The following is a 16,376-nucleotide window of genomic DNA, read 5'->3' as shown; positions in this document are numbered from 1 at the left end:
AGAGAAATTATGTGCCAAAATATTATAGTGGAACTCATACTGCTGTGCTAGGTTAGTTATTAGACAGATACTTGATCTACCATGCAATAATTAAGTATTCAGTCTGTTTGCATAAACCGGTATGTTTAGGAGGAGATTGTTTAATTTTGTGTACATTTCTTTGATACTCAAATCTCTTTGATACCCAAATCTCTATTCCCTAAAACTGAACAATAAACTCAGATGACAGTGAGCTATATAACTACAGAAGAGCTCTGGTTCTAGTTAGTCCTGACTTAGGACTTAAGGATAGAGCCATAAATTCTAACATATTAAGTATTAAGGGAGGGAATCAATTCTGAATAAACACAAAAAAACTGTAAAATGAGGTATGATAGTTGTCCTTCACTGAATATAATATATAATTCCTGGTCAAAAATATGCAGTTTGTATTCTAAAAAGTACACAACTTTTAAAAGCTAGTGTAGACATACACTCCATAACATTAAATTTTTATTAAATGGGAAACAGAGTCCATTGTCAGACTGCTTTTAAACATGAATGATAAAAATACTGAGGTAAAAATATATATGCATTACATGAAACTGGAAAAAAAACTAAAAAATCAAATACCTTGTCAAAAAAAGTAGTCAATCCACAACTAATCATGATGTTTGACTTTGATTGTTCTTTTTTTGTTTGTTTCTTCAACAAATAGTGCCATAATATAATCAGGAACATATGTCTATTGACAATATGTACAATGAATCAGTAGGAATCTTTGCATACAAAATGGCATGTGACATAATTTCACATTTTCAACACAAGGCCATATGAATACATGAGCTGATCTGAGATCAAGAGAAGCATGCTTTAAAACTGGACTGGATGGTCACGTTACAATGGTTTAAAATAAATGAAAAAAAAAAGAAAAGGTTTTCAAGCAATTACATATTTTTTGACAAGAAGAATTGTGGCAATTTTTAAGATTCAAGGCTACTCTGTCATGTATGTTTTCAAAGAATGAGGAACACTGTCAATTACACCTGTAATATACATTCAGTTGCTTTTTGTATCTTTCAATTACATTAATTTATATTTTCTTACTAATTCTAGCTTTTTTGTTTGGAAAATTTAGATTCATTTTGCTCCTTGTATTAATGATAGGATGTTGAAAGTTGTCATGTAGTTTTCTTTATTTCCTTGCTGGCCCAGGTGCAGAAATGATAAGTGTAGTTCAAGAGACCTTCCACGCATAGGTGGGTTTGCAGAAACTGGCCCTCTATGGCATGGCTTTGGGCACAGTGAACTTGTGTTTTCTTTTCCCCTGCATTAACTAAATAATAACAAAGAGCTAAATATCAAGTCAGACTGATACCAAAAAGGGATAGTAAACTAATAATGTTGCTAATTAAGGACAGGAAGCAAAATGTTCATTTTAGAGTAAGTCTTACACCCAGTCATTTTGGGTACCTAAAACTACCTGACAGTGTTCTTTTAAAGTAGCACCAGTTTGAGTTTGTCTAACCTGAGAAGTTTAACACACATTTAACTTTGACCTGTTTGCTAATTTCCCTTTCGTTAGTTTTTGCATTGTGATTACCTTCATGGGCAGAAAAAAAGAATTATACATTATGTTCTACTGTTACAGCACCATTACAATGTTGTAAATCTTGATTTACTGATGTTGTTAAGACTGTAGTTACCTGTTTTTGCCATCAGCAGGCATTGGTATTATTTGAGGAGTATGCACCCTAAATTCTGAAAAAGCAGACTTATGGCTTCTTTTTATTAATATTTTGTTTTAAGCAGACTGGACAGCAATCTCCTTTAACCTTCATAGGTGCTTCGCAGTCGGCTGGCAGGCATGATTCTACAAAACAGGTAATCTGACCAACCTGTGTCAGGTAAACAGAAATACAGTTTTCATTTTGTTGAAGTGTATGTTCTCATTTCTCTTCTCTAACATCTTGGCTACTGTTTATTTTAGCATAAATTGATGCTGAGAAGGCTTGTTGTATTATACTTCCTTAATGGAGCAGGATCTAATGCTCTGGCATGAAGCTTTGGATACCAAGTACCAACAGATTTCTTTAGCTATCTTTTATAAAACTTCACTGTGATAAAAGAAAACTAAAATCTAGCACTGTTAGATGAGCTTTTATTGATTTTTATGCATGTTAGCAGACTTTTTCAAGAAGTCTACTCCACAGTTAATTTTCGCAGTACAACTATTCCTCAATGAAGACAGATATATAATAGAAGTATATAAAGCTTGGATTGGAAACCTATGCGAAGGGCAGTGATATCTGAACAGTATAATTTTTGTTCATTAAAAAAGATTAGGAATTACTACCCAGAAGTTAGCAGTTACAAAACTGAACAGCTGCTTTAGAAGCAGAACCTAATATAATTTCTATCTCAAAATGGATTTCCACATACTTACTTTGCATTCACACACAGTACAAGGGTCCCTTTTCCAGGTTTCATTGTTGGAATATGATTTACCCTTTTCATCAGTGCAATCGGTTTTACTGAGGCGTGATTCAAGGTTTTTTATCTGAAAACAAAACAAAAAGTTAGCAACTGAATCAAAGAAAGGGTTTTATTTGTGCAAAGTATTCTGTCTTTTCACTTATGCTATATTAACCACGGAGAAATACTTGTCTGGTTTTTTCTTCTCACTGCTTAAGTTTTTCATAATGCTAAAAGACTGCAAACAGGTAATAAGTATGGAAACAGTCCTTGATCTTTCCTACAACTGGAATACACAACCAGAGCACACAAAAAGAATCAAACTGTGTGTCACATATATGGAAACACAAATCTCAACTTTCAAAAATGTATGAATGAAAGGAGGTGAAATTAAAAAAAATAAATAAATTTAAAAGTTTTGCTTCGATATTTTTATTGTCTCTATTTTCTTTAATGGCAAAGAAAAGGGGTTATATGATTAATTTGTCTTACTGCATGTGTGCTTCTTGGGAACAGTAATTAGGAAGGTACAATTTTAAACAATCCTTCATTCTTTTTTATATCCGAAAAAGAATTAACTGACATGTAGTAAGTCTTAACACAGCATTTCCACTGTCAAAATGGGAGCATTGAAGATGAGTATAACAATGATTAAATAATAACATCAAAGATGGAATCTAGTTATTAAGCAAATAAATATATGATTCGCATCTACAAATTACATGGAAAAGCTGCTCTAGAGGAACTCAATTACTCTAGGCAAACATTTTGGCCTACTTTGGATTTGTCTGTCATGTATGGTATGCATTTTTAAAACAGAATTGCACTATGGCTGACTTATTCTAAATAAAGAGCATATTTATGCTATATTGTAGAAGAAGTCTTCTATAAGTGATCTAGATCTTAGCAATGTTTACAGCTGTAGTCTGGCATAGTACTGGTATTAATTCTACATGTTAATAATAACTTACATATGTTCTATACATGTCGGACAGGAAAAAAGATTTTACTAACTTTACAGCAAATTTTTAGAGAAAGACTAATTCCTTTTTTAGTATACAATGGTTACTCAAAGTTTCATGTTCAGAAGTCAAGAGGGTCTAATTGCAGAATATTTCAGTACAATTAAAAAAAAAAACACATAGGAATAAAGAATACCAACACATCATGTTCTGTGTTGTGTTTTGTTTGAGATACTTATGTGGTGGTTTTTTGCTGCAGTGGATGTCTAAATATTAAAAACATAAGAGGTGTGATGTTAGGAAAACAGTAAAATTAAGTCTGTACTTAGAAACTATCTATTATAGCACCTTACCTGGTTTCTGAGGCTTGAAATAGTTTTTTGCATTTCCAAAACAAATTCTTTGAAGTCATTCACTGCAGGCATGTTTGTATTTTCCTTAGATGCTGATGTGCCATTATGAAAATACTTACTCTGTTTCACAGAACTGGAATACATGAATGCAACACATGAATGCCAAGTCAGATTATCCATCTAACTCATTTTTAGTTAGGCAGGTATTTTAGAACACTTAGCAAAAATGTAAAAGAAGGCCAACCAACAAATGAAGGAACTGAATGACCCACAACAGCCCCCGAGACCTGCCCCAGGTCAAGTGAGCTGTGCATTACTGTTAATATCATTTGCAACATGGAATTTCTTCTACTTATAATAATAATATATGCATTTTATGGAAGGAGACACATGAAGTTGTCATCTGTGACACTTTAAAGCATCACCTTAAATTCACTGGGAAATCTCTTGAGGTTCCAGTTTGAAAGCAGACAAAAATTAGTGTCTAAAGAAATGTTACTTCCAAACATGAACTTCACATTTCACATTCAGATTCCTAGTTTCTCCCTTGATATGTTCACCAGCAAAATGTGCATTTAAAGAAATATGACTTTAAAAAGGAAACATTTGGTTGAGATATGAACATATTCTTGTATTCCATTTTAAATAACAAATAAAATAAATACTGATTATTGTACACAAAATCTAGACTCTTTTGTCTATAGCACTTTCCAGATGATATCTGATAAGAGATATACAGCATTAAATTGTGTTAATCAATTGATTCTGTTGATGAAAAACAGTCATCAGAGGAAATGTCCACAACTACAATATATTATTTGACACCACTCCAAAATCACACATTCAAAAGTTAAGTATAATGCTGATTTTTAAGTCACTTATTACATTAAGATCTTTGAGTTCATACAAGCATTCCTATTGGTTTTGGCCTGTCTTCTCCAGAGCTAATGGATACCTAAAGAATGATCTGGCAAAGAAATCCTCTCTCATATTATAGAGCTCATGATTTATAATCCTTCTGCATAAATTAAAACAGCACTTATTGGCAGGTGTTCAAACTACTTAGCTTCCCATAGTTTTTAATCTAAATTAAAGAAAAATAACTTTAAACACATAACCTGCCAAAATTAAAGTAAATATCTGCTATCGTGTAACAAAATTTAATCTTCTCACCTGCTCAATTTATTGAAAATGAGAAGGTAAAAAAAATAATCTTCTCACCACTAATTTAAATACAACAACGAGCATGAGAACTGATGAGAATGTTAAAGGACTGAGCTTGCTTTAGCGTTATTTATGCTGTAAATAAAATATTGTCCATTTACTATATAGTAGCACTAATTTGTAATTGCACAGTTGTAGATTTTGGAGCTTCATTTCTGAAACACAAACAGCAAGTTAATGAAACAAGTTGCTTCTCAGAATCATAGATTCACATAATTGTTTTGGTTGGAAAAGACCTTTAAGATCATTGAGTCGAACTATAACCTAACTCTACCAAGTCCTCTCTGGGCAGCCTGTTCCAGTGTTTAATAACCCTCCCCAGAGTTTCTTCTAATATCTAATCTAAACCCTGCCAGGTACAACTTCAGACCATTTCCTCTGTAGCTTGTTACAAAGGAGAAGAGACCAACTTCCCCTCACTACAACCTCCTTTCAGGTACCTGTGGAGAGCGATAAGGTCCCCCTTCTCCAGACTGAACAATCCCAGTTCCCTCAGCCACTCCTCAGAAGACTTGTGCTCTAGACCTTTCTCCAGCTTCATTGCCCTACTCTGGACACGCTGTAGCACCTCAGTGTCCTTCTTGTAGTGAGGGGCCCAAAACTGAACACAGAACTCGAGGTGCAGCCTCATCAGTGCTGACTACAAGGGGACAATCATGTCCCTAGCCCTGATAGCCACAGAGATGAGCCAAGATGCTGCTGGCCTTCTTGGCCACCTGGACACACCACTGGCTCATATTCAACCAGCTGTCAAGCAACACCGCCAGATCCTCGTCCTCTGGAATACATATAAATTCCTGAGATATAAGTGTTTATTTTTTCTTGCTTCCATTTTTTATTTAATGCAACCCTTCTACAGTTTTACAATTATGGGACTATTATCTTTAAAAAGTGAATAATCATTTATAAATTTAAAAACTTTAAACAGTTCATTTGCAAAGACAGAAAAAACATCCTTCATCACAGACTACTTCAGAGAAACCTTTCCTTTTCCATCATCTATAAGTAACTTTATATTCAGTTGCTTTCTTCTTTTGTCTAAAATCCTAAACACTCAAAGGCTCCGTTGCTACAGGACAGCTTCCTATCAGTTCAGTGAAATATAATATTGGTGTTTTTTCAGTGGTATAACATTCACAAGAGTATTTGAATCTACCGAAATTAATTTACCTGTCTACAGATCTGTTTATGTGCTTCTCTTGCCAGAGTGGCTAAACTCTGCCTGGTCGTTTCAGTCAAGCAGTTCATTTTATTTACCAAAAAGATAGCACATGACATATAGGAAGAGCTATAGCTCAAAACAGTTTCAAATTCACTCATCATGAAGGATCTTCAGAAGAAATGTTTGGTTTGAGCAGAACTCAATTTCACTAATTCATAGATAAGATTTGATTCCCTGGAAATAGCAAGGACTTTGTGCAGCTGATGGACATTTGTGACTGACATTGTGATTTATTTCCTTGCCATAGTATTTTGAAGATTAGGGAGTTATAAAGAACATTGTTGGCAGCTCTCCGGTTCTCCATTCCTACTCTGAGTATTTTTGTACGAGAAGCAATCCCTACCATTATCACAAACTTTTATGCTAGTGTTATCAACACTTGTTTTCCTCCTATTTCTACAGGAGCACCTGACAGCTGCAAGGAGGAAAGGAAATAATTCAGTTTGGTTACTGCAAGCACAGTAGGAATGTGGGATTCTAAATCCCCCAAATTACACTTCATTGCTGAGATTTTTCATGAAAAGCACAGGAAGAACCAAAGCACTATACTGCATCACTCACAAAGGGTGTTACACAAATTTGAGCTTGAAAAAAAAGTGGTTTACTGTTAGCAGTTATGCATAAGTGTCTGAATGGAAGACACAAATCATAAACTTGAGAAAAGAGACACTGGAAAAAAGAAGTATGAACTCACAAAGAAATCATTCAGGTTCATTCCATTTTGAAAACAAAAAAATCTTACCTTACTGCTTTAGACATTTTCATTTTCTTCAAGGGTTTGTCCTCCTGAAAGCTATAATCAAGCGAACGTCTCCCCCGAAAGTGGTATGAAAATGCATTAAACTGTCCTCTAGTTCTACAGTCTGAAATTAGAAAAGAAATCATACATTATAAACTACCGTGTATATCAGCAGTTAAAATAATTAATACTTTTTACAGTGTCTTTTGAATTGTCTGATCCCTCTGGAATCAGCCTGATGGCAGCTGAATGTGTTTCAGCTATACAACACTTACACCAGCTGCATGTAGAGAGTTTGAGTATTCACAGATCAGATTTGTGGAATGAAAGAAAAAATATTATTTTCACAAATATATCAGTGCTACTTTAACTATTAATTTCTGAAATTTCCACTCTCTTGGCTTTCAATTATTTTTTGCTTTTGGAATGAGGTAGCTACATTGTAGGAAAACAATGACAGAACAAATAACCTAGTGCTTCCTCATTTATTCCAGGCATCATTATTTATTATTTTTGGCATCTGAAAGAGAATCTTTAATTAATCTTGGAGAAAATTTGCGGGCACACTTTATTGGTTGACCAGCCCTATTTCCAAATATGGTGGATTTGAAGGTATCACCAGTCACTTAAAGACACTTTCCACCGCAGAGTGAATATCTCAAGTCTGAGAATAATAATGACAGAAACCTTCTAAGATACTAAGAGGATGTCTTCACAGGATGAAGTATGTCTTTCCTTCAGATCACTTTCTTTACCCTTCCAAACACCATGAGTATTTGGAAGGAGTCCCATTTAAAAAAAAGGAAAACAAAACAAAGATTGAACAGAACTTTGGATAGGAGACAATGAGAAAATAGAAGCTTTCTCATTTCTGTTCACAGAAGTTTTAAAACAAAAAGTTGTATTAGGCCAAGCTGCAGCTGGAACCAACAACATGTTCAACTGTTAGAAGTAAAGAGTCTGCTAAGAAAACAGAAAAGAAAGCTGAAAACAGATTCCCATGGACATATCCCAGCTAAGTCTCTTATTAGCAGAATGAGCCACAAAAGCAACTGCACAGGGGAAGAAGTAATTTTCCCTAATGTTTCTCTCAACTGGCACCAGGACAAATTTACTGAGAAAGTAACATTTTATAAAGTCTTTCTGGAATTTAGAAGTAGCTAGATAGAATAGCTAAAGTATTAACTCAAATGATTGCACAAGTTTCAAGTTAATAAAAGAGCCTCAAAACACTGTTTAACTGAGCAACTTGAGAAACAAAGTTGCTCTGTGATCATACAAAAATAATGATCTTAGACTATTAATTGTATTGGACTTTAACTTAAACTAGACTCTAACAGTTTCCCTGCTAGGAAAAACTTAGTTTATCAATGGCTTACTATCAGTTCAGATAGGAGAAAAAAACAAAACAACAAAAAACAAACAACAACAACAAAAACTGACCAAAAAAGAAGTACTGATTGATTTTCAGTTCAAAACCAATACCTACACATCATTCCTGAACACAATTTCTCCTTCCCTTCTCTTTACCTGCAGCTTGTCCCCTTCTTAAGTAAATTTATTACCTTCCTCCTATAACAACAGCACCACCAAAGAACTAGATTATATTTACTGCCAACAAATTGTTCATTCTTCATGTGTGTTCTGCTATTTCTCACACAATCTTCTTGCTGCCCACTCAAAAACTAAGCTCTTTCAGACAGGAACAAACTGCTGTGTCTGTAAGATGCTTGGCATGAAGGTATTTATGATCAGCCTTAGACACTTCTATATTTAGTATAGTGAGAAAAGGGGTTATACTCTGAAGGGCCACTGGAGATAAAATGAGTTTTGTCAGAGGACTTTTTTTCTAAAGGCGTAAGTTTTCCTGAGTGTCACAGAAATTTTAGTTTCTCTTGGAAGCAATTTATGAAAGGTTTCTGCTATCCTCTGTTTAATAATTGCTACTGTCACCTCACAGAATATGGATTTTTAAATTTATTTATTATTTTTTTTGTACAATAAAACAATGGTCCTTTTTTTTTTTTAACTCCTAGTCTGGTTTTTAGAACAAAGGTCTAAAATCCTGGGAAGGTTTTCTTACCTTAGACTGGTAAGTATGAGAGCCATATGTTCAGTGGCAGCTTCAAGAACACAGACCTGACATTTCTGTAGTTTTTAAAGACTCAAATGTATCAAGTTGGGAAATGAATGACCCCTGGTTTTGGTTTAAAATTTTTAAAAGCAACCTAATAATTTTTTTTCTGTGGACAATGTTTTCTTCCAGAAGCTAGGAATTGTTACACTGCAAGTGCAAGATAATCTATTTGCATATGAAAGCCATGTTCACATTGTCTGAAAATCCCTCACTTCCCACAAGTTTTTAAAAATCCACCTATAATGTACATTGCACAGAAAACCTCCTGATGTTCAAAGTATTGGGCACTCTTAATCCTAAATGAATTACCTCTCAAAATCTAGGCCAAGAAGAATTAATCTAACAGTAGATTAAACAAAAAAACTTGAGAGACTAAGGAAATGTGAAGAAAAGCACATATGTAATGTAACTATTGCTCTTATTTGATAAATCTTCAAATTTCTGAGATTTATTGTAATGCATTACAGTGGAGGAGTGGGAGTGGTGGTTAGAGTGGGAGCCGTAAAAGGGAGGAGAAACACAGTTTCTTAAATCAGTTCACACTTATGAGGATGACTTGTGTCTTGTCTGAAACGCTTCCTCCTGGGTCATTGTTTGACATAAAAAAAAGGCCTGAGAAATTTTTAATTTCAACTTAAAAAAGTGTGAAACTTCTAAAGTCTCACAAGGGAAAACATTTCAAATTCACATATTCGGCATAAAACCATGGTTCCATTTGAGCCACTATGTCTTTGAACCTATTTCTAGTCTTTTTTTTTTTTTTTCATAATTCATCTCACAAAAATATCTGACATAGTCACAAGCATGCTTATATTTGAAGGAAGAGAGGTGTACAATTTCTGTGTTTTGGGTTCAGAACTGAGCTACAAAGTCAGTGCTACCTAAAAAACATTTTACTAAATTGTTTTTTGTTTGCTTTTTTGTTCGGTTTTGTTGGGTTTTTTTCCCCCAAACAGCCTGAAAAAAGCACCAAATGTTTCTTGTGTGGAAACTCTGAAGCTTGGATGCTCTTATCTCAAATAAAGAGCTGCAGTAAATCTGCAGTAATTCCTCATTATCTCTGACAAGACAAAGAAAGGTAGGAAGTGAAGGAAACAAAAAAACCTTGTGTAGCTCAGTGAAACCCCTTCTTTTTCCCAACATAAACTAGCAGTTCTGTTGTATGATTTGTGAACTGAAATCTGAAGGTAATCTGGTATTGTTATTATAAAAAGGAATAATGCTTTACTTTATAAGAAATAAATACTAGCTTTTCTCTAGAAACCTAGAAGCTTTTTGTAACTAAGAAGTTTTCCTGTTCTTCATATGGAAATGTTTTCACTTGAATAAAACAGGAAGGATAACAAAAACAGATTTTTTTAACCCAGCTGAAACAGCTGAACTCATAGGTCACTTATTAAACATAAAGTACAATGAACAGTATTCTGTATTCCAAATTTTAACTTAGAATCACTTTCATTATAAAACAAACAGAAGGATTATAAATGTGGAAAAGTTTATATTTTTTTCTTTTAAAAAATAAACAATAATAAATTCAAAGAATCAAAATCCCCAGAATGTATTTAACTTAAAGGAAATGCTGCTCCTGAATGTACACTGTGTATGGCCTCCCCACCTCCTCCCTCCTCAGTAGTTGTGAGTCCCTAGTGTCACAGTATGCAATAAATATTTTAGATTAATTGCTTAAACTTGGATTCTCACAGAAAACATCACACTCATTTATCCACACAAAAAAGCAGCTGAAGCAATGCACACTTTGTTTTTTTCTTCATAAACCTCTACACACACTTCAAAAGAGTTAAGAAGAAGGGGATACATATTGGCAATTTTTTACAGAACATTAGCTATTTACTCTTTCTTTTGCTTGGCAGTTGTCTAATTTTACTGCATCCAGTAGTAATCTCATGTAGTAACATTCTTGAATGAAAATACAAGCTAGGCTGTGGAATGGCTGAATATTCTAAAGGCTTTCCAAAGATAATATCTGCTCTACAAGGCTCAATGATAACATAACATTTACAGAATCAACACACAATTTCTAAGAAAAGTTTTACAATTTTTCCAAATAGACATAATTAATGTATTTGTGAAACTGTCTGTCAAGCTTTGTGAACCATGGCAAACTGAACTTATCCTGAACTGGAAGAATATTACTTCATTGCTTACAGTAAAGCATTTAAAAAGCGATAATTTCTTTTCAGTTGATGCTTCTGGCATATGTCAGGGTTATTTTGAAGAGATTCAGGAAGACTTTGCTTTAAAATTACAATGTGACAACCATTTCTAGCATTTTAGAAGCTATTATCATCTACTTGGGAATACCTGGTATTCTTTAAAAAATCTGAATAACTTAAAAACAAACAAACAAAACTGGTAAAAATTAGAAATCTATAGTATTTATTTTTCCTAGTCTACACAGATTACTAACATTTAGAACAAAGATTTCCACAAAAGAATTTTCTTAGATGCTGATTTAAAGAACTGTTCACTGGACAAGACGATACAGTAGTCAGCTTAAAAGATAAAATGTGCACTATTTCTGAATAGTACATCTTTATCTGCTTTTTTAATTTCTAATGATACCTGAGTTTGTTCTCATGATAAGGTCACACTAGTTAGAATCCTTCCTCAGTATTTACTGTATCTATACCAGGTTGAAGGGATACCATCAGTTTACCCTTTACCTATTGCCTTAAATTCTGAGCTATATCACCAAGGGGCTCTCAGTCATCGGGGACAATTATATCTTACCAAAGAGGTAAATGGACACTGCTGGAAAAGTCTCTCAATTGCAATCCACTCGTTCTTTATTGAGGTGTATCTTTTGAAAGAATATTGAATCACCTACATAGCAGTAGTAAACTCAAAAGCATCAGCAGTAGAAAAGATTATGTAGTTGTATCTGGATATCTTTTATCAGGAAACCTACAAGATACTGCTACTGAAAGCTAAATTCTTACTAGGATTATAAAACTGTAAGATTATCAGACTAATGATCATCAACTGATAGTAACATCAGCCTGTCTATAAAGAGCAAGGCTTTTCCAGTTCAAAATTTGCTTGACAGCAATTTCTAGATAATTAGAGTTCCACAGAAAAGTTCTCAAAGTTCATGAATATCCTTTTTGAGCATGTCATTTGAGTTTTATTAAAAAGAAAATTATTATGAAACTCTCAAGGATATCTCAGTAAAGAGAGGTCATTGTCCTCTGAAGTATTTTGTTGTTGATGCTACTGCAAATCATTCTAAAAATCTGCGTGATTCAGAAGATTCTCTCGGGAATGATCTTCTAAATATGTTACAGATGCAGTGAAGGGTGATGTGATGATGGCTAACGAGAGGCCATGCAAAAAAATCTGCATGTGAGAGAGAAACTAACATACAGGCTACCAAGCAACACGGGTTTCTAAATGTCTCATGCTTCATTCAGCTAAGTAAACCCTGTTTTTGGAGAAAAAGCATTTATTTCTGAAGAAAAACTTTTGAATATGACAATGAACACTTTTCCACAAAAGGAGGATGTCCTGGTTTGAGCCAGGATGAAACCAATTTTTCTTTTTACTGATTTTTTTTCCTTCAGTAAGCTCTCTTGTAACTAGCAACAGTGTGTTCTGCTAGGCTGATAAGACAGTGGAATGTTTTTCTAACTACTGAGGCTTCAAGGCTGCACCTGCACTCTGCCGGCTCAGACACTATGGGCAGATCTGTGACCCCCCCGTAGGAGGCTGAGTTAGACAGACAGCAAAATTGGCCAAAGATATTCCATTCCATATATCTACGTAAGCTCAGAGGAAGGGCAGAGATCACGGAGGACAACTTTCTTCCTTCTTCTTCTCCCCTTCTCTTCTGTCCATGGCCGGAGTCCAGGGAGGACTCTGTTCATCCATCACCGTCGATCCTCAGGCTTGATCTCTCGTGACCCCCATAACTCTCTGCTTTCTCCAGCAGCAGCTCCGGGATTCCTCGGGACTCTTCCCAGTTCAGGGAAGTGCTGTGGGAGTTGCTGGGGTGGGGGGAGGCAAGAGGGTTTTGCCCATACCTGAATATATTTGTATATAATTGTATATATTTTCTTGTATCATTCATTAGTGTTTTAATTAAAGCTGTGTAGTTTAGTTTTCAATCCAGCCAAGTCTCTCTCTTTTTCTCTCTCTCCTTCCCTATCTGGGCTGGGGGGAGGGGGGATCGAGAGCATTGTTGTCGGACCTAAGTCAAACTGTGACAGAGGAAAACAGGAAAACAGATACCTACACCGTGCAATGATCCAATCTATGCTATGTTCAGAATGTGCCTATTTAATTTAAAATATGGAACGATTGCTCACTAACAATGGTTGTCCTCCGTATTTGAATTTGTAACTTAACAAAAACTGAACAAGAGCCAAATAACTTATTAACATACAATTAGCAGACACTAAAGAAAATGCACATTAATACACCCAAATCCGCCTGTATACAGACCTTCACAGCAATCTTGCCACATCCTGAGATCCAGTTTAGGAATATCTTCACAGCTACTATATCCATGTGGGAATTCAGCCACCTTAAAGACATCATGTTGTACCCTGGTTATGTTGTCACCATTGTCGCACAAAACTCTGGCAAGAGATGTCTGCTTGATCTGAGTGAGCTGAGCAGGCGTGAACACACCTGGGTTCTCATACCATAACCTGTAATCTCACAGAAAAGACAAGTTTTCTAGTGAGAAAACCAAAACAAGCCATTTATCAAAAAATACTGTAAAACTATATTCAGAATGGAATTAATAAATTCCATTTTACTTAATTAATTAATAAAACATAAATCCTGTTCTCAACATTAAGTTGTATCCAAGGAATGATCCAGATGCTAAAATTTAAGTGCTTGTTGTCACTTCAGCCCTACTTGTTGTGATACTGACACTCTGAAAGGGCCGAAATCTTCAACAAATCCTTTGATTTCTCTTTTAGTCCCATTTCAACATCCTTAGACATCTACAATGGCACTAGACAACTTATTTTAAGAAAGAGGCTTAAATTACCATAGATTTCTTTTTCCAGACAGCTCTCCTTTGAGTATGAAAAAATGCTGATAAAAATGCTGAGATTAGTAGAACAGTTAATCTATACCTTGTTTATTATCACAATAAATGTGATTAAGTTGCTAAGGAATTATTTTTCAATTTTAATGTCTATACTCATGCACAGACTTTTAAATACATGCTTCACTTAATCCGTTATATGCAGGGAGAAAACACTGTTGTTTCAAATAATTTATTTTTCATACATAAAGAGCTTAAAAGCCTGTTATCAATAGAAAATATCAATCATACATTACTATTAAAAGCAAGCCAGCCATTTGAAAAGAAAATGTTTTAAGTTAGTGTCCAGGGCTTGATAATATTTTACATTATTCTAACATATAAGAATTGCTCACAGTGATATTGTTTACATTTCACAAAAAAAACAATAACAATTTTATACTACACTTAGAAGAATGGTGAACAAATTTCAATTTACCTACTTATTGTATCACTTTCATAAGGCATTGGACAGTGCCCAAAGAAATTACAAGTACTGGGATCAGAAAAAAAGATTCTGAAATGTTCATCTTGACATAAAGTTAGGCCCCCTTCAAACATCACCCTTTTCTCTGCACAGGCACATTTGCTTTGCATGGTGCTGGCAGCTTTGATCCTCAGACCATTGTAAAGGCTTTTCAAAGATGTGAGAGTTGCTTTCACTTTGTCTAGTAATATTTTACTATTTGCTGCCATGTTGCTTCAAAACATTCATATTCTTTGGACAGCAGAATCCCATTTCCTAAATGTTAAATGTTCTGTATTTTCTAAATGTTGTTTTAGGGGAAAAACAAAAAAAAACAAACCAAACCAAAAAAAACAACAAACTTTTGCTAGAAAAATGCAGATATACAGACAAAAAGGCAGTATCATTATCCTGTTGTGACAAAAATACAAAGAAAAAAAAGGCTTTTTACTATCTTAAGTAGCAATTTTCTAACTACATAGAGTAGATAATATTAGATAAAGTAAATAAAATCTCATTTCCTAATTCTTCCTCTGTTTCTCTTACTACTAGCATGGGAGTAATCAGCGTAAGTCTTTCTGCCTTCATTTAATGCAAAAAACAGGATTCTAGGTCACAAATTATGTTATAATGAGGGAAATGTTGATTTTTCAGATTCTGAGTGAGTGTGCTGAAAGTATACAAAGGAGATCTAGCTGCTGTAGTAACAGCAATTACTATTTTCTTATTCAGGTACTGTAGAAACTGAATATGAGAAATGGCTCATAATGTGCATATAAAGTAACTTAAGAACAATTATCAAATTGTGTTCTTTGGGATAGCCTGTCTCCTTTTAAAACTCTTGTGGTGCACAGACTGCTTGCTTTGAAATATGTATAGGGGTTATATACACAGAATGATATTTTTCCAGCCTATGCTTAAGTAATGGAGACCATGAAAATGTCTCAACCACCACCATTTCTTTGGCAATAAAATATCAAATGAAAGGAGATGAGTAACATTCACTTCTCAGAAAAGTGACTTCAATGACTGGTAAAAGGAAACTCAGCATGTGTTGACTGCGGTACTTTTTGGTGACCAGCATAACATATTCACCATTAAATGTAACAGACATAAAAAATAAATAGTCATAGCTTCTAACAACATTAAAATAATGAATGAAAATATAATGCACTGTGACTTGGAAATAAGACAATTCAACTGTTACTAGGCATCTTTAATTTAAAATTACTTTTGGTTTCCATGGTATTTTAATGTACCTGTCTCCATCCCGAATACGCCTAAACTGTGTGCTTAATAAACACATCAACGTTGGCCCCAGTCGGCTCCCTGGAACTAAGTCTTCTACCATTAGAGCAGGAAACAGGTCTATGTTCAGTGGGGAACCGTACAACCTACAGATAGAAAACCACAAACATTTAATATCAAATATTTTACATTTACAAAATAATCAGTACGTGGTAAAAGTACAGGCAAGAGATACAAGAAACTCACAGTAAAAATGACAGAGACAGTGCTACATCTTTTGTGAACAACCTGTGGGTGTATATGCAAAAAATCCTGCAACGTAGGTTTTATGTGTGAGTAACATCATAGGGCTCTGCAAGTCAACCCCACAGTTTCCTTTCTCCTGATTTCTTTGAACTGTTTCTTTTTCAGTAGCTTCCCTTTCCTACTCCTCTACACACTTTTTCTTTTTACATTAGCTGAGACTAATTCTTTATCTTTTATTTTGTGCAGATAAGCTAGGGGTAGCAGGA

At 34.5% G+C, this 16,376-nt stretch overlaps 1 protein-coding gene across 1 annotated transcript in view; it reads right to left on the bottom strand.

The window, feature by feature from the left end:
- Positions 1–1,275: 1,275 nt before the first annotated feature.
- The window catches only part of PXDN (peroxidasin homolog (Drosophila)), a 59,703-nt gene continuing 44,602 nt past the window's right edge, over positions 1,276–16,376 (bottom strand). Inside the window, exons 19-24 of the mRNA XM_009999249.1 lie at positions 15,876–16,010; positions 13,553–13,761; positions 6,958–7,078; positions 3,770–3,902; positions 2,426–2,539; positions 1,276–1,877 (exon numbers count right to left, since the gene is read on the bottom strand). Of these exons, the coding sequence (XP_009997551.1) occupies positions 1,755–1,877; positions 2,426–2,539; positions 3,770–3,902; positions 6,958–7,078; positions 13,553–13,761; positions 15,876–16,010 (835 nt within the window). The 3' untranslated portion in view covers positions 1,276–1,754. The remainder of the gene's footprint in view (positions 1,878–2,425; positions 2,540–3,769; positions 3,903–6,957; positions 7,079–13,552; positions 13,762–15,875; positions 16,011–16,376) is intronic.

The sequence above is a fragment of the Chaetura pelagica genome, unplaced genomic scaffold, assembly GCF_000747805.2.
Source record: "Chaetura pelagica isolate M959 unplaced genomic scaffold, ChaPel_1.0 scaffold90, whole genome shotgun sequence".
Lineage (NCBI taxonomy): Eukaryota > Metazoa > Chordata > Aves > Apodiformes > Apodidae > Chaetura > Chaetura pelagica.
This window is presented reverse-complemented; position numbering and strand designations above follow the sequence as displayed.